Source organism: Polistes dominula, unplaced genomic scaffold (assembly GCF_049000335.1).
Source record: "Polistes dominula isolate Pdom_NZ unplaced genomic scaffold, Pdom_raw_medaka contig_77, whole genome shotgun sequence".
NCBI classification, from domain to species: domain Eukaryota; kingdom Metazoa; phylum Arthropoda; class Insecta; order Hymenoptera; family Vespidae; genus Polistes; species Polistes dominula.
The window spans coordinates 440,322-463,599 of NW_028301152.1; the positions used below are offsets into that span (position 1 = coordinate 440,322).

Genomic DNA, 23,278 nt, shown 5'->3' on the forward strand with positions numbered 1-23,278 from the left:
CTTGGAAAACTGTTTCTCTCTTTCATACCGTTAACGGTTCTAATAAGTGGCCGAGATAAACACGAGTCGGTCGCGCGACCGTTGCACGCGTGGGAGAGAAATTGCAAGAGGATCAATGGCTTCACGAATGCGTACTGAAAAGAAGTATAAAAAGAAAAAGAAGTTGAGTTTACGCTATACATAGGATACTAGAATAAGAAAAAGCGATCAGAGAGGCATCCGATCTCGTGACGTCGTAACAAATACACTTAAAGCAAGTAGGTGGTTTTCCTTTCGAGTAGGTGTCGCTCCTCCTTGACTAGGTTGCAACAGTGACATCATCGTAAGCGTAGTCAGCTGATTCGACATAGATGGAGCGAAAGAACGAACAAAAGTCTTTAGTATAATTAACTTAGCGTTTATTATTTTTTTATATATATATCGTTTCGTTATCTATCCTAAGGTGTTCGATTCCCGGTTGGTCTCGAAACACCTTGAACGAGCTAAATTTCAACTGGAAAACTTGAACCTTTAAACGAGGAGAACTCATTCTCCCCACCTCCTCACCCCCAAGCAACCTATGATGGCCCTCGTAGAAGCAAGAAAGCCCCAAATGGTTACGGAGAATACAGGGCCGATAGTAAATTCAAGTAAGACATTGTTCCTCGATTCTTTTCGAACAGGGTGGTCCACCACGAGCAGCGGACGTCGTCTTCGTCGCATTCCCATTGCTCGTATAACGAGCTCCTCTTCGAACTCTTTCTCTCTCTCTCTCTCTCTCTCTCTCTCTCTCTGTTTTGCTTTCTCTCGTTGCTCCTGGGTGTTCCACGCGTCAAGCGAACTGTATCTTCGCAGGGAGTGATCCCTAACCTGAATAAATTGCATTTCATTGGGACACAGTGAATCGCCATTTGCCGAAGACCCGGTGGTCGATTCTTGATGATCTAATCAAGAAGGTGTACGTATGTATCATTTCAACGTTCCAATCGATATTACAACTAATAATCGACATATTTGTGTGAATTGTCGCACTGGGGTAAATCGATCAATGAAAGAAAACACTTTCCCACGGCAAGAGAATATGTGTTGCGACCTCCAAAGCGATCCACCTTGAAAACTTCGAGCCAACAACTGTAGTGTAATGAAGCTCGTCGTACTATGGATACCCTGTTGCTGCTGCTGCTGCTGCTGCTGCGACGACGACGACAACGACGACATTCGGGAAGGAGACCTCGTTAGAATGGAAAAGTCGTTCCCCACGTCTGCGTGTGTGTGTGTGCGTGTAGATGCAATCGAAGCAGCCCTCTCTCACGTTAATTCTTCCCTTCCTTCTCCTCACCCTTCACCTCCCAATGAATGCCACCGCATTAACGCAAATCGTCTATACGCCGTGGCACGCACTTAACGTTGCTTACGTTGCTTACGTTGCTTACGTTGCTTACGTTGCTTACAAGGCGATACGCATTCTCAAAGGTTCCTATCTTTTTTTTTTCTTTTTCTTTTTCTTTTTCTTTTTCTTTCTCACGTTTTCACGAACTCGTCGTTCACTAACCTAAGAAGAAAAACTTGGCTCTAAACTCAGGTCGTATGCAGATTCTTCTTCTTATTCTTCTTACCAAATGGACGTAAATATATCGAAACTTATTCGAAATAAATTCACGTTTCGATGTATACGAATTTTTTTTTTTTTATTCGTGATTGAGTTTTTAACGTAATTCGCGATTTTGTTTTTTTTACAATTTATTTCTTCGTTAATTAAATGACGAGTCATATTGTACAACATCAAATAGATTAATTGGAATGTACTTTTGTTATTTCCCATGCTTCTTCTTCTCTCTTGGAATCATATTTTATTTCAAATAAAAATTAAATTATTTATATCATAATTTATACATATGTTTTGCAAAAGGAATAAAAAAGATGAGAAAGAGTACGATTCTCATATAGTTGAGAGAAACGTAAAAAGACGAACACCATTACTCTAATCGATTTTCGATTACATTTAACATGGTAAAAAAAAAGGGAGAAAGGAACATTGACACGAGTAACATGTTAAGAATTTCTACGATACGAGATAAAGTACAAATCGTAGATGCGGATCAAAGTTTTCACGATTATTCTACGATAGTAGAAAAAAGAAAGGAGTTCTACACGAAATCTACAAATCTCTAGCTGTCTTGTTTTATAACTCTTCTATGGTAAAAGAAAAACAAGGAGAAAGATGCAAACCCGATAGCACCTTGACGCGACAATAGTCTATTCGTTTTACTTGGCGCGTTGCAGTCGACAACGAGAAACAAGAAAAAAGAACAACAACAACAACAAAAATACAGATAAAAAGATAGAAAAGTCAGAACCTTCGGAGGATGGTGGAAGACTACGTTTGTCAATGTAGAAACGAAGATAGACCTCTACTATCATGGAGGTCCATCTTCACGATGAAGATGGAATGATCGTCAATGAAGAAATTCCATATTAGGAATATCTTGATTATTAGTTTTCAAAAGAAAAAAAAATAACAAATTGAATGCCATCAGTGACTGGATATATACGTGGGCAGTTTTATAAGTCCTTGACTTTAAAATGAAAGATATTTTTGCTTTTAACGTAATAACACATTGATCAATGATTTTTTTCATTTTTCTAAATCTTTTGAAAAAGATATTACCTTTTTTTTTAAATTCATCAAATTAGGTGTTTCTTTTATCGAACTCTGCATTCGTGCAATAATATCTATGGTGTTCTTATTCTACTATCAAATTTTAGTTACTTCATTGAACATTACTTTCTTTTTTGTAGATATATCGAATTATTAAAATAATTAAAATAATTTTTAAAATTATAGTCTATTATAATAATTATTTAATTATAATAATGAATGAAGGTTTTTCACGTAAGTGATAACGAAAAAGAACAAAACGGTAAATACGTTTGTAGAAACTTGCAAAGCAATTTACCCCATTACCCTACAACAAATTACGCTAATGTATCGAAGACATCTTGTTTCTCCTTTTCTCTCATTTTCTTTTATACAGTCTCATGTTAAAACGAGAAATTCCAACGCATTCCCGAGCAATTGCTATAAAGTAATCGATTTAAAACGAAGCGTAGAAATATTTTTGACAATTAATATTACGGACTATCTCGTTCAAATGGAAAACAAAAAAAGATATTAAATATTAAAATGCATTCACTTGATTGCACACATTCGTGTTTACGTTCGTAATAATATCGAAAAATTTATCGATTATGTGATCTTTGTTTCTAAATCCTTTTAGAAAAAATAAAATGAAAAATGTTATTTCTTTGCAACAACAAATTGTATTGGATTGTTCGGAAAGTAATTTCGTTTTATATTTGTGAAAATGAAGACAATTGTTTTTTTTTTCGAGATTAAACTTTGGATTTTCGAGTGGTTAAACTCTCAACGATTTCACGTTTTGTTATTTGCCAATTTGCATTAACTAATTCCAAAATTGTGTGTCAAGAAAACAGGAACAGCCTAATACAAAGTTAATTTTCCAAAAAGTGAAACATCTTTAATATCACCATGCTTTAAAGAGTTAAACAAAAATAAATAGGTAATAAAATATTGTAATTTTGAAAAATATACCAAATAACATTATCATCTTTTCTTTTTTTATAATATGCAAAAGAAAAAAGAAAAAAAAAGATATTACTTTTGATTCTCAAATACGAACATTATCAAAATGATGCTATTTTATCCGAGATAAGAAATTTCTTCGACATTCGAAAATCTTATTTACCGTCGACGAAACCGTTCAACCGCCATAAGGGGAAAGAAAAAAAGCCATATCAGAGATACGACTTAAAGCGGCTTGAATTTTGCACTTTTAAGAAGCATTGATGTTTCTATAATTTCGCGACTTAAGGATCAGCACACTCGGTAAAGGAAACGACTCTCGAACAATTTCGTTGTCGTTCGCATAGACATCCTCCTCCTCCTCCTTTGCCTTACCGTCCTAAGAGGATTACCTCTTTCGAGGATACACCGATTTCCTTACTTTTTCTTATCTTTTTTTTTTTTTTATTTCTTACGCCATTCCAAGCATCTCGATATCTTTCTTTCGAATTCCTTTTTATTCGTTTATCGAGAAGGATTAAGTGTCGAGCGAAGAAACGTGTACGAGTCACGAGTAAAGTAAAAAAGAAAAAAGAAGAAATGAGAAAAGGAAGATAGAGAAAGAGAAAGAGAAAGAGAGAAAGAGAGAGGAATATTTTGAAAGCAACCAAGCGCAAAACGACGCCAAAAGAAATTGGCAAGGTGCTCGTACTCGTGATATTTCTCTTCTTAAAATCTTAAATCTTCATGAGGAAAGGATTTTATCTTCGCAAGGATTAATAAAGATCTATATATATATATATTATACGCTGCCGTTACTTTGTGAACTTGAAAAAAAAAAAGAAATATAAAAAGAAATATCGAACGAATAGTATTTTCCTTTTAAGACCATATATGAGAAATACGGAAAAAAGAGGTTGGCGTTTCGATGCAACATGGCACAACACGATCCGTTGTAACATAATAAATAATACAAAAGTCAGGAAAAAAAGGGGGAATCAAATGTTGAATAGCTGGGGATTACGAGAAGAACATAGGATGCCGATGCCGCCACCGTTGCCATTCGTGTCGTTCGAACGCATAATTAAAACAAACAAAGGACGATCGGAAGCGCATCGAATCCGAAGGAGTTAGCGGTATCTCGTCGTCCTTGCAATTTCAAAGTGCGTTAACGTGTGTGTAGCACGAGCTGGAAATAAAGTTCGAGAAAATAATCACCTTTTGCGAAATACGTATGTATCTTTTTCTTGTTCATCATATTGTAAAAGAAGGATACGAAAAATTCTTATTCGCCGTTTACTACGTGGGGTGTTTGTATTCGCAAACCTTGACTTGACTCCACCAACCGTTTCATCGATCTAACCGTGAATTTACGAGAGTAGAAAGGGCCACTTAAGGGCCCCAACATTGATCCAAGTATACCATACTTATAGCACGTTCATGCAATACACCGCGGAATCCGTTCTTTGATGATACCATACTCGAATACTCTTACAAACCCAACGCGTTAAACACGTGTTGTATATTTTTGTAAGGTGTGTAGAATACGTATATGTGTTTACGAGTATTGGAATGAAAGTATTATGCAAATGATAATCCCAAATGCGTGTGTTGCGTAAGTGAGAGTCATTAACCGAGAAGATTGATACCTTACAAAGTGGTTCTTGTTCTTGTTCGAACATTTATTTGTCCATTTTTATTTTGTTGTTATTTTTATTTAATATTAAAACTATGCATAAAAACGTACACGTGAGTCACTGATCAAGGAAAAGTCGGTAAGGTTTTCTGAGATATGGGCTCCTTTCATTGAAGATGAACGATGAACCATAACGGAGAGTTGTTCCTTGATATTTATAAGGAACTGTGCAAGGAACGCCGTGGTAAATCAAAACTGCGTAAGGTAGGGCTATAAGCTTTGAACCGGACCCCTCGTGAGGTCAGATCGACTTGCGCGTTGCGATGCAAAAGGAGAAAAAGAAAATTGGAAGGTAAAGAGAGTTAAGAAAGAGAGAGAAGGTAGCATCGACAAGGAGAAATAAGAAAAAGAAAGGAGCGTCTGAAGATCCAAGATGAATGTCGAGGAGTGAAAAGAAGAACCAAAAACTCATCTGCATTCCACTGAATGAACGATGTTCTTGGCTGCTCTCGATAATTAACGGCCTTATCGCCAAGAGTAACTTGCGCGTGAACCTTACACTTTCTATCCGATCGTTTCTTTTCATTTTATTTTATTTTTCTTCTTCTTCTTCTTCTTCTTCTTCTTCAGTATATAATGAGAAATCTGTATAAGAATAATTAATTACAAGGAATCCAAGGGAAATCAAACAACGTCGTACCAAGAGGCAAATTTACAAATGAACAAAATAAATAATTACATTGCGAACGATCGTAAAAATGCAAAAGAGAAAGAACACATCAAAAATCTTAAGGAAAGGAATGAAAAACAAAAACAAAAATCTCTCTCTCTCTCTCTCTCTCTTCTTGATAAAAGTTCGCTTAACCCCGAGTCGAACCCTCTACCTTGAGATGCATTACTTGGAATGACTGGCAAGCTGGCGGAACGAAGTTAAGTTCGCAGTAAACGCCTGCGTAATAATGGGTTTCGGTCCTTAGCACGCACCAAGGCGCCCTTCGAGAAGGATGAAGCCTCACCCTGCCGGTAAGAATGGACTTTACCAAAATTGGTACCAGCCACGAATCGGCATAATGACGGGTATCACGATGCACCAGCACCGATTCTACGACCTCGAAGCGCCTTCGACTTCTTCTTCTTCTTCTTCTTCTTCTTCTTTCCGTTCAACGACACTTATTATGCGAATTCATAGATTTGATAAAAGAATTTTCTAAATACATACATACATCTACTCAAGATTTAAATAGAAAAAGGAAAAAATTGTTTGGATATCGGTAGAGGCTTTTTTCCTACTTCATGGCCAATTAGACAGACCCATCCATGCCCTTTCCTTTCTCCTTCGTCACCTTCTCCTGACCAACGGCCTCGTTTCAGGAGCCATTGTCTGCACAACGCGTTTCAGAATGCCGACACCAACTTTAATGAGAATTTTAATTATCCAATCCCTGCGAGCTCGTGGCCCGCCAATAAAACCTACAGACGTTCGAAAAGCGGTTACTCTTGCGCAAGGGTTATTGAAGTCTTCTCTACAGTGACTGTGCATCCTTTCACGAGACTCTCCAGTCATTCGAGAATTTAATTACATCTGTATAGAACTTAATGGAATAATGCTTCTTCGTCAATTGCATTCTTTATACTACGTATTCGTTTATTCTTTACATCGTTACACGAACAACTTACAGTAAAAATCCTAAGACGAACATTTAAAATTTGATAAATAAAATGATTTGTGTGTGTAATTTTGTAAGTTTTTCTGGATAATCGTTAAGAAGTTTTGTCATCAGCTGTTTCTTCTTGACGTTGCAACCAAACCGAATATACCAAATCTTTTTCTGGTCTTTTTAATTTATTAACAAATTCGTCTCTCGTTTTCGCGTTATTTTGTTTATTCTTTTCTTCGCAATCACTTTTGTTCGATATATTGGTTTTTATTAAATCGATAGACGTCGTTGAGTAAGATTTCGTTTTATCGAACGAACTCGAATTATTTGAATTTACAGGACTCGAAGGTTTTTCCAAATGATTTTTAGATCCACATTTATTTTTATTCGTATCATCCTCTAATAAATTAACAGAATACGATGATTCCCTTTGATTTTCTTTCTTGTTACCATTTTCTCGAGTACTTTTCGATGAATACTTATGAGATGTGTTTTTTGGTTTTTTCTTCTCCAATTCCTTCGATGGTCGTCGTACTATCGTTCCAGCTAATGGTTCCATTACAAGATTTTGATGGCCCGTAGAAAGTGATTTCGAAGGGTTTTGTACTACCGTTCCTTCGTAAGGTACTCTGAATTCTTCAGCCGATTTTTTTGCAGTCGTAACGTCCTTGCTGTTTTTTGTTGACTCTTCTTTTGCGATAGAATTATTTATTAAATTAGATTGTTTAGATTCGTGTACATTTTGATGCGAAAGATTCTCCTTTAATTTATCTAATGTTTTCGATAATTTAACATTTAACGATTCGTTATTAATCTTATCTGAATGAACAGTATTTGAATCGATGTCTTTTTTCATAGAATTTAAATGTTTTTCTTTAATATCATCACATTTAAATGATTTCGTTTCATTCGTCACTTTTTTCATCGCTTTAAGTTCAACCTTTTTAGGATTAGTTTTTATGGGATTTTGTACACTTACAGAAGTAGATTGAATGGTTTTAATCTCATCACGATTATTCAAACATTGATTTTCCTTTTCCTTTATCTTCTTATTTGTTGTCGTTACGATTGGATTATTTTCATTCAATTTTAGATCTTGTTTCGGACTTTTTGTTTTTTCCTGCTTTTTTCGCGATGCCACTTTAACACCGTAATCTATCAAAATTCCATCTTTCTTTTTTTCTATCGGTTTCATGGAATTAAAAATATTCTTCATCTTCGAATCACTCGTAGATTTCCTTTGATTTTCCAAATCATTGGACAAATCTTTTTTATCATTCATTCGTAAGTTCGATTTTTCTTCGAAAGATGTTAGTTTGCAACGAACGAATTTCTCATTTCTCACGTTATCAACATTTTGTTTGCTTTCATTTATCTTAGTATCAATATTTTTTACAACAACGTCAGACTTTGGTAACACCTCTTTCATCTGTATTTGAACGTTACCTTTCTTTTCATTGGCAACAGTTTTCTTAATACTTTCTGATTCTTTTGACGTAGCAACGTTCTTTGATTCTCCTTTTTTAAAAGAAACTTCGTTCCGCTTATCGAATTTTTCAAACTCGACTATTTGAACAGGATTCGATGACGAACGACTCGTAGTTTCTTCGTTGAAAAGGAAAAAATCATCGCGAGTTATTCGAACGTTTTCACTTTTGAACGTGCTCAAACTTTTCGATGTCTTTTCAACGTCAGGTACTTTAGAAAACGTCTTTGAATCCTTTGTATCTAATTGTTTCTCCACTTTGCTAGTTTTCATTTCAATGGACGGTTTGTTCCACTTATGGTTAGTCGAAGACATTTTTTCATCCAAAGAATCTACCTTCAACTTTGATTGTATTTTATCATTCGAGACTAACGTTCGATTCGACTCCGTTGACTTTTGTTTATTTGTCACGTACGTTGGCGTTGAATAATTTCTTTGGTAATCCTCTTCTTTCTTTGATTTCACATCGGACAATCGCGTTGACTGCTTTAGAGACACGTGTTCCTCCAACGAGTCACTTTTTGATGATTGATTATTTAAAATGAATTTCTTTGCAATCGCATCAGTCGTTTTAGTATCACGTTTATCCGATTTTGACGATTTGTGATTATTTATTTGATTAGAATCACCAGATTTAGGTTTACCTGAAAGTGCTGAAGAATTTCCATCGGAAGATCGACCAGAATGCTTGATCATTATATCTGCCAATGATCTAATGTTATCTTTAGTGCTCAAATTCGCACGTTTGTAAGATTCATTTGAAACGTTTCCTTCTTTAAGAGATACATCTTGTTTAACGTTCGAATTATTCTTTACATTTGTTTTACCACCAAAAGTCTTTGTTAATCTCAAATCTATGTCACTTGGTATCTCATGTTTTTTAACATTGTCATGAACACTGGTTAACATTGAAGAAGAATTTGGTCTTTTCATAGAATCGTTTTCACTTTTAATGGATTGTTTTTCTTGAATCGTGTCACTTTTAAAAGTTTTCTTTACGTTAACTTCGTCTGACTTTTTTATCTTTACTGTTGACATCTCTTGAACATTAGATTCATTTGTTTTTTTATCGTCGATGATAATTCCGACATTATCACGTTAAAATTACTTTCTTCGATACGAGTGGATTTCTTTTGTGAACTTTTGGATTGTAGATCGGTTGGTAAGTGTTGTACTTTTTTCGTATCACCAGAAGTCATAATTGGATTAGTTTCATCGAAAGCAGTTGCTATTCGAAGTTTCAACACGGATTCTGGATTGGTAATGTTTTTCACCAAGTTCTTTGGACTTTGATTCAACGTGTTAGGATTATCTTGACTGTAAGGTACACGTATTTCAACTTTGTCCATAGAAGTAAGAACGTTTAAAGTTTCTGTACGTGCTTTGATACTTCTAACATCGGAAATTGGTTTACCATTGATGAAAAGTTCGAGTTCTTTCACTGGTAACGATTCTTCGCTTATAGAAATACGCATTGTACCAAAATTTGACTGATTTTCAACTTTCAGATTTGTTGTCAATGCATTAGACAAATTTTGCTTATTATTCGATGACACGACAACGGACAATTCTTTCGAACTAGGGTTTCTTGATTCCGTTGTTTTTCCAATCGAATCCACGTTAACCGAAACGATTGATTCGTTTCCAGATGGTACCATTCGTAATTCCACTTGTGGATCATTCGAAATATTTGATTCCGTATTACTCGGCATTTGTGTCAAGTTTTTTCCAAAAGTAGAATTCACGTTTGACGAAGTTGAAAATTTGTAATCGGATGACAAACATTGACCAACCATTCTAATACCATCGACTTTCTCTTTTCCTTTGTAATGTTTTAAACCTTCCTCATTTTTATTATTCCTTGGAAAATCAATTTTTCGAGGTGTCATCTCCGTGGATTTCATTTTGTCAACCTTTACAGCTTTGTCTATTGTAACGCATTGCGAAACATTTGTTTCTTTCAAATCAATTTTGTTATCTTTTCTTGCAGTTGCACTTTTCAAATTTTTAACAACTTTATCAACCCTTCTAACCCAATCAATATCTTCATTTATATTTATTTCTTTACTAGAATCCGTATTAAGATTAGAAGACAATACGCAGTCTGATGTATCTGGTGTTACAATTTTTTCAGGTGAAGATACCATTGATAATTTAGATAAATGATTCTTATTTTTATTCATAGCAGCACTATAATCAGCTATAATATTGGCATACGAACGAGTAGTTGTAATCTCAGGTTGCAATATCTCAGATTTGCTTATTTCAAGATCGTTTCTATCCTCATCTTTATCATAAAAATCATCAATTTCTACAGAATGATCAAAACTCGTATCATTGGGCAAATCGGTCATCAAAGTTTCTTTGCTGTTCTCTTTGATCATCAAATTTTCTAAATTATATGCCGATGAAGACAACGTCGAAGTTGTTCTAAAATGTGTTTTAGATAATTTAACGTTCATTTTAGATTTCAATTTATCGCGAATCATATTGGATGAATTCGTCATCAGAGTATTGTTATACGCCGTTATCATTTGTGCATACGATCGTGTTTCTCGATCACCTTCGTAATTAATATTACAATCGTAACAAGGAGTATTGCTGTAACTAACTTCTTGCTTTGGGTTGACATTTTTCATTAAGTTACATTGCAATGGTAATTTTTTATCAGATAAGAATCTTTTAATCAAACTTGCCATCGATTTCGATCTTATTCCTGAAATTCCTTCACTTTTGTCAACACCAATTCTAATGCCTTCACGTCGAGTTTTAACCAAATTTGGATGAAATTGTCTCATGACTAACATAAATGAATTACCAATTTTAGGTGATCGTGGTTTTATAGAACGTTTTTTATTACCCAATTCATATTTATAACCGGTATGATGCGTTGTTACTCTAATATCTGTGAACAAAATGTATTTGCTTTTTAATCTAACCTCGCAAATGATTAAACTGATCGAATAATTTGATCTTTCTTACAAGAATATTATCTAAAATAAATTACACACTTACTCGATGGATTACGACAAGGTATATTTGTATTAATGAAATTCTTGATATGATTCATTTTTATTCCAGTATTGATATTATTTATCGTTTCAATAATTAACGTCAAAGTACATATGTCCTATTAAAGAAAATAAAACTAAATTGGTGTGTGTGTATAATTGTGAAATGAAAACAGAGTTCAAGTAAAATTTATAAAATTGCAAAAAAAGTTCAACGAAAGGGTTATTGAATTTAAATAAAAAAGAATAAAAAAAAAAAGGGGGATCACGACGAGTTTGTCACTCGTACGCGAAAACGTCAGGTTGAAATGTAAACAGATGAAAGTAATGAAAATATTAACATTAATCGATTAATTTGACAAAATCGATTAAAACGAAAATGAGTTTGATTACGATACACGCATTCCATTGAATTTTATCTTCATTCATTTCGAAATATTCTCAACAATATTTTGATTGCTACTCTAGTATACGTATACTATAAATATCCGTATCTTATCAAATTGATTTTACCTGCAATTGCACACCTGGCAAACTCAGCCACGCTACGTTATCTGTATTACCTGATTTTCACACCATATATGCAAGAAGATATCTCCTATTCTATCTTTTATGGGCTATACCATCTAACTATCTTTTTCTACGTGTATATATGGTGCAAATCAGAAAATGATTAATTTCCAAAAAAAAGAAAATATTGCAAAAATATTGCCAATTGCAACATGGTAGGCTTGCTAGCTAGCTAGCTAGCTAGTTAACTAACTGGAACTTATATTCTCATCTTCTCGTTTATTTTCAAAGTTAACAATATAAAACTAATCAACGTTGGTTGGTTCACGTCCATTGCAAAATACCACACACAACGAGTTTTACCAACCACGACGTCCGATCGTTCTCGTGAATCGTCGATAAAACTCGCGCACGAAGTCTCTCGATTCGCTTGGTACACACTCCGTGCCGAGCTAAGGAAAAGATCTTTAAGATAAGAAACAAGAGGAAAGAGGCCATGCAGCGTGCAGCGTGCACCGTGCACCGTGCAACCAGTGGTTACTGGTTACTTTTTGGCATTGTGCCATGAACGAAAAAGATCCGAGCGTTAAAGTCACGCCACTAGAGAGGGGCCAAGAGTACGAATTCTTATCTCTGAATCTGCCGATTCCAACTTACCATCTGTAAATGCCGCCTTAGCAAGAATTTTTTAAATGTCATGGCCTTGTCTGGTTACTATGAAAGAAAGAAATGATTAAGAAAGATGAAACACGAAAGAAAAAGAGAAATCCAATTCGTACGTCATAACGTTGACTAGAAATATTTATCAATATTTAACAAAAATATATCTTCACGGTATTGGTAAAGAAACATCGTACAATTTCGCGTTAAAAACTAATCGGTAGGCGTGGTTTTAACGCTAAACTCTACACAGTATGCAATTACGTATAAATCTTAGTTATATAATATGTGTTAGTAGAATACATTTCTGCTGTCGGGTTTTTCCGAACGATTCCGGTCGATCCTCGTTTATCGGTACGCGATAGGTTGGACGAGAAATCATCTGTCCGAGGAGAGGGGATTAAGTAAAAAGAAAAAAAAAAGTAAAAACAGGAGAGAAGAGAATGGGTTTTGGTAGGGTGCGATAATAAGCTTGGCGTTGTGCAACAACGCGTCGTGCAACGCGATAATTATCGTACGGTTTTACTGTTCGTCCTTTTGGAAGTGGAAGTGGAAAGGTAAAAGGGGAATAACAATGACTCGTCTCTCGCCAACCGTTTTTCTCACCTTTATGCGATCTTCTAGTTATCTTCTGGCTCCCGACAAATCGTCAAAAAAACGAACGTTGAAACAGATCCGAGGGGATCCTATTTTACGTTACGTTACAGTTACGTTATCCGAGTGTACTAGCAAAACCGAGGACACGACGGTAATCCTCTTCCTTCCCACCCTCCCCCCTACCACGACATTGCACGAACGAGAGTAATGCTATTCGCTTTAATCGTGACGTTACTCTCGTGAGAGAATCGCTTTTGTTGGCTCCTTTAAATGCCGCTTCGTGAATCGATCCAGAAGAGAAGAAGAAGAAGAAGAAGAAGAAAGTACAAGGAACACGAAGGGATCTCGCGAGTATCTTCGCTCTTTCGCGAACCTTTGCAGTCACGATCCAGAGCAAGCACCAAGACACGATCCTCACTTTAGTCTACAAAGAGAAATTGCATCTTTAGAGATTCTTTAAATATTTCCCTGCACGATCCATCTACTTCTCTTATCTTCGTTGCTTTTTATCTCTTTTTGTTTTTTAATCAAATTTCGTTTCATAAGACAACAACAGATAAAATCTATTTGTTTTTTTCTTCGTTTAAAAAGAAAAGAAATGTTAGTGCAACGAATGTTGAAGATTAACGCGCCATTATGGGTATCCGATTGTGAGATCCTTAGGTAGGAGGGCTATAGAAGATAAAATGTTGAGCCATATACGGGCCAGTGGGAAAGTGAAGAGCGAAGGTTGGTGCTGCTGGCGCTGGAACCGGCAAACCTCTCCTCTCTCTCTCTCTCTCTCTCTCGGTTGGTTAAGCAGCCCTCGTTTTTGTTGAACGGCAGCCCGACAGCGGCGTTTCTCTGCCGTGTTCGAAATCAAACCTTCTTCCCTCTTCCTTAACTCGTCCTCGTGCTAGAGATATACGGAGGATATACGAAAGGAGTAGAAACGAGAGAGAGAGAGAGAGAGAGATAGAGAGAGGATCCACGATATACCTTAATATGTTTCTCCTCTCGCGAGAGACGAAAACCATCGGAACTGCGATCACGTTCAACTTTACCGTTAACTCGGACATATTCTTCATCTTCTTCCTCTTCAAACTATCTCTCTCTCTCTCTCTCTCTCTCTCTCTCTCTCTCTCTCTCTCTCTTACTTTTTTTTTGTTCACGCATGCGTCTTCTTAAATATTTTTTTTTCCATTTCTTCTTTCACGCTTCTTTCCTACGGGATTCTCTTTTTCACTCCATTATCGCGTAATCCAAACCAAAAGAATAACAACAACAACAATAACAAGAAAAAACAGGAAAAAAAAATGCACCATCGATGAACGATCGATCGATCCATCTCTCTCTCTCTCTCTCTCTCTCTCTCTCTCTCTCTCTCTCTCTCTCTTTTCAAAACATAATCCCGTCTCATCGAAGTACCTGAATGCATCTCTCTGGACCGACACAAATCTTCTTCGGACGGGCGATTTTATCTTTGCTACTTTGAGTGGAGAATTTTAAGGGATCATGAGAGAACATTTCGAGCATCTCTTATCTTTATCTTTCTCTCTCTCTCTCTCTCTCTCTCTCTCTCTCTCTCTCTTGCTGTTGGAATTCGACCGTGGTGCAGATAACGTCTCTCGTCGACGCTTCGAGATTTCTCTTAAAAGAATTCAAGGAAATACGAGACGCAAAGTATCATAGCTATTAGATTACTATGCATATGTAAGGGATTACCTTGAAAGCTCGTATTAATTCGCCGACGAGTGTATTCTCGCAAATCTCTTTCAAGTTTATATTTTCTTTCACTTTGAACAATAGTTTGCAATGATAAAAGCGATGAAAAGCTATAAAACCATACTGCAAAGTATATTACACTTATACACGTAACAATAAATTATTTTACGATGTTTGCTACCAGTAGTAACTATATACAATATATATATATAAATATAAATATATATATAGATATACTAGATACAAGGATTAGTTTAATAGCCGCTTTTACAACTCCTCCCACGTAGCGGCAAATAATCTCTGACAAGTGTGCAGTTCGCATTTCATGAAAACCTTTTATAGAACAATTTTCCATTCGATGCGGCCAACGAAGCGCATGCCTATTTAATTTACCATTTCCATTGCTAAACGAAAGTAACCTACGTTTAAACTAATAATAATATAACAAACCATCTATTACGAGATTTTTCTAGTGATTTTTCTTCGAAACTCAACTAAAAGGAAGTTAATTTCATTCATCGTATACTTCCCTAATACATAATTTCGATTAGATATCTATGCTAAAGTTAAAGTAAATATCGCAAATATTGATTATATTGGAAGAAAAAGAAAAATCTAAAAGGGAAGGAAGAATAATCAGAGTAATAATAAGGAATAGAGAAAGAGAGAGAGAGAGAGAGAGAGAGAGAGAAGCGAGAAATGGAATGGAGTGGAAGCATTCACCCGCATACAAATTGGTTGTTTTTGCCGGTCGAGTTCGCGTCTTGAACGGCACCTACGGTCGACTTGTGCACCAGCTACTACTACTCACCGAAAAACCGGATACTCTCGAATACGACGACTACAAGGGGGTTCTCGCGTTTTGTGGAAACAATCAGCAGGTTGTCGCGAAACAAGGATATGAATGCATAAGCAGCGCAGTTAACACGGTTGCTCGCCGTGTTCCCTCCGAACCTTTTTGCTCCGGTTTCTCCCTCAAAAGATGCCGCTTCTATACACGAGAAAGGGACAGAATGAACAGGCCCAGGTAGAAGAAAGGGAATAAGAGGAAAGCCCAAACAAGAGGATGGGAAAGGTCTGACAGAAGAGACCACGAGAAGCGAAAGTAGGCACGAGGAGGACTCACGACGAAACAGCAGCAGCAGCAGCAGCAGCAGCAGCAAGAGGAGGAGGAGGAGGAGGAGGAGGAGGAGGAGGAGGAGGAGGAGGAGGAGGAGGAGGAGGAGGAGGAGGAAGAATTGCCCCGCTGTATCCCGACTTTCGACTTTTTTTCCTCCTATTCGGAACTCTTCACCGGCATCCACGGTATTCTGCGTTCGACCGTCCGGTACTCCTCGTCAAATCCTTTTCTTCCTACCACTCTCTTCGAAGTAAGGATATTTCGGGCTTTCTTGCCAGACGGCCAGATGACTTTTAATTTATTTACTTCGATCTCTCTATCTCTTTCTCTCATAGTTTTCATCTTGTTTTTGTTTTTCTCAAATCATCTTGCATCCCGTTCTCGCATTTTGTTCGATTATGCAAGGATTTCAAAAAAAAAGAAACAAAAACACTCGAAAGAATGTGATCAAAATTAACTTTAATTCGTACAGAAAAGAAGAACAGGACACAACACACTCTTTTGATGTTTCATCTCAACTGAAAAATGTTGGAGTAACTTATACCTTTGACGATTTAAATAAAATAAAAAAAAATGAAAGGGATGAGAATTGTTTTTTTTTTAGTCACGAACAACACGAGCAACGTTTGTTTCCTTGTACGTAAGTGTTACCTTTAACGTAAGAATCGATCGTAATTAATAGCAATGGTCTTAACGAGACATCGGGTAATCAGACTCTCCTTGGTGAAACTTTGCTTGACGTCATTTGTTTAAGTTGATCGTTCCTTGTCTCTCCTCCAAATAAGGCAACTCCTGTTTGCCACTCCACGGGGAGTGCGAAAGAACAAAGAGGAACTCGTGAGTTCCACGAGGGGTAGGTAGCCTTTGGCTAGAGTTCTACACTACACTACGTATGTGTATACGTGCGCACATACGAATAAACGAAAAGAGAAAAGGAGAGAAAGACGACAGACAATAAAGAAGAAGGACTTGAGAAGAACAGACACCTGCTGTTCTTTCTGCTTTGTCTTTCTCGTTTCTTCCCCTCTTTTCACTTTTTCTTCTTCTTCTTCTTCTTCGTCTTCTTCTTCGTCTTCTTCTTCTTCTGTTTCCACACCTTCGATACCTTGGTCTCTGAAATACCTCTCTTTCTTTCTACGGAATAAGAGAAGGCAATCCTTCTCACTACGAGAAACAATCGCACGCGCAAAAGGACCAAGTTTGTAGAGGGGTATACCTTCGAAGAAACAGAAAACATGCTCTTTTCGTCGGTCGATCCTTTAAAAGTTCTTAGGGATAGATATTCGAATAGGCTTTTTAAAATCCTTCAAATGTATGATGGCCTTGGGGACAGATCGCTTTCTATTATAAGGGTTTGTAGGATAGTAGGCGTGCATTCGTGTGTGTGTGTTTATATGGATTATCGATAAGAGGGCGAGGGAATGTTTCGAGTTGGATGACCGTGACAAAATCAGACCCCTGCTAAGGTATGTGACAAGCAAACGGTCAGGTAGAGTTTTTCCTTCGTCGAGTAAGCTTATTGTTAGATTGAACACAGATGCAGTAAATATCAAATTATAAAACCACATGGAACTTGAAATTATTATCTAACAATAAGACCCTCAATTTGGAGTAAATTATTTACAAATATCAAAAGTATAAGATCAAATGTTTCTATACGTACATAACACGTATACTTATTACACATAACGTTGGAACATATACGATTACAAGGTTTTTGATGATCCAATTGGATCCAATCCAGTGATTCGAGTACCATATAAGCCAAATAACTCGAACCCTCTTTGCGATAGTTATTGATTTACACGCGTAACATCACGTGGTAAGATAATCTCGGACTGTCGTCGAGATGATTTATACTGATTGCCTTTTGTGAAAGCAAAGCTTCATTTGATTTTTGCCGAACAATAGGCGAGAAACTCTTGTTCTTATATTATCTTTATTTTGTTTTTCTTTTCTTTTCATTATTTTTCAGATCATTGTCATCGAGTTTATCCTGACACAGGACATGCAGCACCGAGCCCGGTGAAAAAAAGACAGCTGCTATGGCAAGAACAACGCCGAGAACAAGTATTCGAGCCACCACCGATCATTTTCATCCTCACCCTCGCAACTATCGAAAACAACAACAACACGAACAAGAGGCTTGCGTTTTCAAGGTCACCTTGGCAAGGCCCTCGACCTCGTGGATGGCATGAGAGCTCATCATGTTCATCAACCACCGACACTGGCCACGAGCGCTGTCGACATTCAACATCTTCGGGGTGACATTAATTCTACTAATCGTCCTCAGCTATTACAATGTCTCCGCGGATCTTAATTCGGAGTTCGTTAAAGGGAAAAGTAAGTTTTTCTTTGCGACCATATTTGCATTAGCGACGAAGTCTGAGAACAGCGTTTAAATTTTAGTAAAAATATAAACGATAATCACACGCTATTTTATAATATTAATTGTTCATTTAATAATACAAATCATTTTCATAGAAAATAAATCATCAAATTTAGAATTATATACCATATAAAGGAAACATATTTTGATACAAATTTCAGCAGGACACGTTGTATAGATTATGAAAGAAAATAATGCTATCGAACGAGGTTCGTTAATTTGTTGGCTTCGAGGTGGTTTTTCGAGGAACGTTTTAACATCGTGCAGTATAAATCAACTACGTCGTTGGAAATACATCTAGAAAGGAAACTATTGCGGCAGAGGTCTATCCGCGTGGGTGGGTTGCTTGCCTAGACGAAAGGGTCTCTTTTATTGGGAAGTAGGTACTTGGAAAGTACCGTTTCTCGTGAAGGAGTAAAATCTCACGTTTCTTTCTCTCTTCCTTCCTTTTTCTCTCACTTGGTTTGAAGAGTTTTTTTTTTTCTTCTTCTTCTTCTTCTTCTCGAGTTTGGTTAAACGAGCGTAGGTGCAGACACGCACACAGCAGCAACTTCACATTCAAATATATAAGTTTTTTCAATCGAGCACGTGCCTGCCGAGGACTTGACCCACATTGACTGCTGAATGCATAAACACAAACATACCACCCCCAGTTCAGAAACTCACCACCACAATATTTTTCATCAATTGGTAATTAATTTCTTTGTTAGTATAATAAATAACAACATATATCAATCTAATTATATAAATTATATACACACAAATTCGATTAATAATTGATTTTAAAATAAACAAGATACAGATTGTAAGAAGAATTTCTCATGGTGTGTAACTACCATGGAGTGATCAAAAAGTGCGACGTGGTGTGTCTGTGCCGATAAAGACTCTCAAGAATTTTTTTCGAGTACCATAAGCGAGCTGCTCTCTCCATCACCGATATCGACTAAAGTGCTTTCCATAAACGTGCCTATTAAAACGATAACATGACCGTTCACTCTTTCATAGCCATTAAACTAATATAGTAAGATGCGAGTTACGCGCCTGTTTGCTTGCTTGCATGCCTTCTTCCCCGTATATTCAATCGTTTCATTGACATGAAAAACTTTGACGAATAAATTTCTTTATATTTAAACTTGACTTCTTTCTTTCTCTTATATATACACACATGCTCGTTTGACATAAACATTTTATTCAATTTTTTCCCCGTTGTTTTTTTCTTTTCTTTTTTATTATTGAATTCCCTATAGATTACATTTATTGAGATATTCGGAAAGCAAAAAGGAAAGAAGGGAGAAAGAAGTGTATCGCAAAGAGATACCACGAGGAGAAAGAAGAAGTATGAAAAATACAAAGGAAACGTAATATCGTTCCGGTGGACATCTCTATCAAACTAAAGCATATATGTACGTACTATGTATGTATACTGGATCGAAGAGGAGACATCTGGGAGGCATGCCTTAATTGACCGTTCGGAATATTGACGAGATCCGAGAGACGGATTGAGACGTTGAATTTCCAAGGGACGCTTGCTCGCTCGCTCGCTTTTTTCCCTTCGAATGAAATATGACCGCTCAATATGCTCGGCAGATATTTATGTACTCGTGGGATTGCGTGCTCGTTCGCCCTCTCTTCTCTCTTCTCTCTCTTCCTTCTCTGAGATCAAAGAATATATACAAGGGGAGTAGAGGGGATTGCTGATACAACGTAGGAGAAGATCTTCCTCCCTTCCTACCTTTCAACATCTACCTCTAGTCAACATGTCTGTGCGGTATAACAAAGTCCAATCTTAAGATGGTACCCGACAAAAAAATTCATCCTTATACGCGCATAAGCAATCTTACTTAAAATACGTTCCTTCCTTCCTTCCTTCCTTCCTTCCTTACTTACTTACTTTCATCCCTTTTTTATTATTCACGACCATAACGAAGTTGGATTAATAAATATCAAATAAATAATCAATTTAATTATAATCGATTATCATCACAGGAAAATTCTTACCCATTCGAAGACTGAACTTTTGTTAAATGTTTTATTATATATATATTTATATATGTGTACCTTTATTTGATCATCGGTGCTAAAAGGTTTACTCAACACACTCTTGATCTGTCAAATTTCAAATCCTCAACTACGTTCTAACAGTTCTTTCATTCGACATAATTTATGTCACTATAATTAAACAAATATAATTAAAATAATTAAAAAGTATCACAATTGACAAAAATACATTTATTCGTTGTTTTTTAATTTATTTCTAAAAAAATAATATCTAAAATGAAATAAAACGTAAGATCGAAAAGAAAAATATAATCGTATAAAGATTTAATCGAATATCTCGTTTTAAAATGAAATGTATAATTTGAATATACTTTAGTTACCTAATATTGTTGTTACACCTTCCAATGCTCGAAGGAGACTGACGATAAATACATTAAAAGCTACGAAATGAAATCGAACAACACCGAACATACACGAAGGTCAATCACGGTTACTAGTTCGATAACGAATTCTTAATAGAATAAAAATGATAATAATAGCATGCATAGACTACCCGAAGGGTAATGCATGTAAAAACAAAACATAGACGGTCCAGAAAGCATCGTTTCTATGAATTTAACTTCTACCCACCCCTTTCCTTCTTGGTCGTTGTTCTTCTCTATTAATATAATATATATATTAATAATATTATTACATTATAATATTAATTTCCGAATAATTCAATACTTTTGATTTATATATATACTTACATATGTAAATGATAAAATTTTTAAAAGATATTTTTAATAAATTTTATTTTTCAATTGCTTAAGAATAAATCGAAGGTTAGTGTATTTATCATGTTGTCCATCGTTATTTTATGAAGAAACGGACAACATAAAAACACAACTGTAGCATATGGAATCATTTTAATCTGACTGCTAACGAACATGACACGTGCCGGTCTTTCTCGTTAATGGGGTTTTTAAAGTCGATTCAATTAAACCGGAATTCCAAGGAGCAATCACTTGTATACGAGGCATAATAGTCGTTGCCGAGTCTTATTAATCATTTTCACCCGCGGACTTTCGTAATTTACCCTAAGGCTTAGTTTCGTACTTGTGACGAGAGCAAAGAAGAGAAGAAAGGACGAAGAACGAGGAGAAGAAAGAGGAGGAGGAGGAGGAGGAAGAGGAGGACAGCCCTGAAGGAAAAAAAGAAAAATAAATGAAAATTAGAAACAGCTTATTATACAGTTACGAGAAAGAAAACTATTTTCACGAGTATATCTTTAAAAAAATGTACCAATTAACGTGTTTCTGTGTCTTGGTTCAAACCAGTACTGTTATTTGATTCAAATCAAACGGAGGAAACACTGCTATGAAAAATAAATATAAAACAAAAAAAAATGAACGTAACAAAAATCACATTGAAATTTTGTAAGATAAAATTTGATTGAAAGTAGGACAAATTTTGAAGTGATTTGAAAATCAAACGATAGATCGATCGATAAATCATATAATATGTCATAGAAAGAATTGTAATTCGTGTCATCGATCGATCAGGTTTTGGAAATGTGTTGAGAAGTCATGAAAAATTGAAAAAAAAAAAATGTGTATGACTATAGGTATCTTACTAGCTCGACTCTTTCGCCATAACTCGAACAGTTTGATCGATGGTGAACATCGTTCGTTCTAACACAGGCACCGGCAGGTCTCGAAACGAAATGTGGGTGGGTGGATGACGAGGGTAAGGAGCGAGTAGGTGGAATTTTTCATCGATCGTAAATTCGGAAAAATTCAAGAAGAAAGAAAAATATATAAGAAGAAGAAGAAGAAGAAGAAGAAGGTTGTACGTATATACTTTGCGTATATGGGAGAGAGAGAATGAAAAATATAAAAAGAGAAAAGAGAAAGAAATAAATAGATAGACACATATACATAGATGGATACACAGAGAGAAAGGAAATAGGAGAAGAACAGGTTTATATAGAGAAAGGAGTACTACTAGAGAGTCTCTTGATTTTGTAATACAAGATAAAGAGAATATAACGTTCGTTGCCAAGAGCAAAAAGAAATAAAGAAACGAACTTTAAGCGATACGATATTCTTCACCGTACCTATACATACATAGATACATTGTATATATATATATATATATAATTAAATACGCCTTGTATTTTCCTATTGCACGGATTAAGTTCCTTATTCTCTCTCTATCGATTATTTTTTAATGCAAAACTATCTTAATAACTCCTTACATTCGGGAAATTATTCTGGATCATTACACGGCTTAATTTGTTAATTCGAGTGCCAATAGGAATATTATTTTCAAAGTTACGAAGCCCAATAATATTGGGATCTGTAGCACTTGAATACGCTATCTGGTGGCTAAATTCAAAATTAGAGTAGATAGGTCGAATTGCTACGCCACGCCCCTTGCTAGAGATCCCAATATTATCGTTCGCAGGAAATCTTTAACAACGTTGTTGGTGCACATATTAACATTCAATTGTATTTCCTTTCTCGTGCATAGATGAGACTTCATTCGTTTAAAAATCTACCATCATAATATACGATAATCTACTTCTGTAACTGACAAAGCAATGATCTTGTTCTCGAAAAAGAGTTGACCTAAAATTAAAAAAAGATCAAGGCCAGGTGTATCATAGTCGAGCAAAGACCAAGCACAAGAATTTCTTGTTAGGAAATGAACGTTCCACGGTCTGGTATCTCTGTATTAACTCGTTCTTTTTGTCGGAGATGTTTTATTATACGTGTGTGTGTGTGTATGTGCGTTGTTGTCCTTTTAATTGGTGTCCATTTAATCATCAGCTCTGTTAAATCTACCTCCTGCATTCCAAGAGAATAGAACATAGGTATATAGTCATTTTCCAAGGCGTGGTGCCGATTATTTATAATTTCATAATGAAACGTTTTATTCTTCTTTATTGATTTGTCATTTCTTT

General features: G+C 35.9%; 2 protein-coding genes across 5 annotated transcripts in view; one reads left to right on the plus strand and one right to left on the minus strand.

Annotated features, from left to right (window-relative positions):
- The window catches only part of Egfr (epidermal growth factor receptor), a 108,822-nt gene that overhangs the window by 71,052 nt on the left and 14,492 nt on the right, over positions 1-23,278 (plus strand). For 2 of the 4 annotated variants that reach the window (XM_015329894.2, XM_015329893.2), the window contains exon 2: positions 17,920-18,287. The exons of the other annotated variants lie outside the window; for them this stretch is intronic. In XM_015329894.2, coding sequence (XP_015185380.1) covers positions 18,152-18,287 — 136 coding nt within the window. In that variant the 5' untranslated portion in view covers positions 17,920-18,151. The remainder of the gene's footprint in view (positions 1-17,919; positions 18,288-23,278) is intronic. 4 annotated transcript variants of the gene reach the window in all.
- On the minus strand, positions 5,565-11,140 carry LOC149030633 (uncharacterized). The gene is given in 2 exon segments (XM_089178022.1): positions 5,565-9,373; positions 9,376-11,140. Coding segments are annotated over 2 exon segments (4,179 nt in total). The 3' UTR covers positions 5,565-6,959.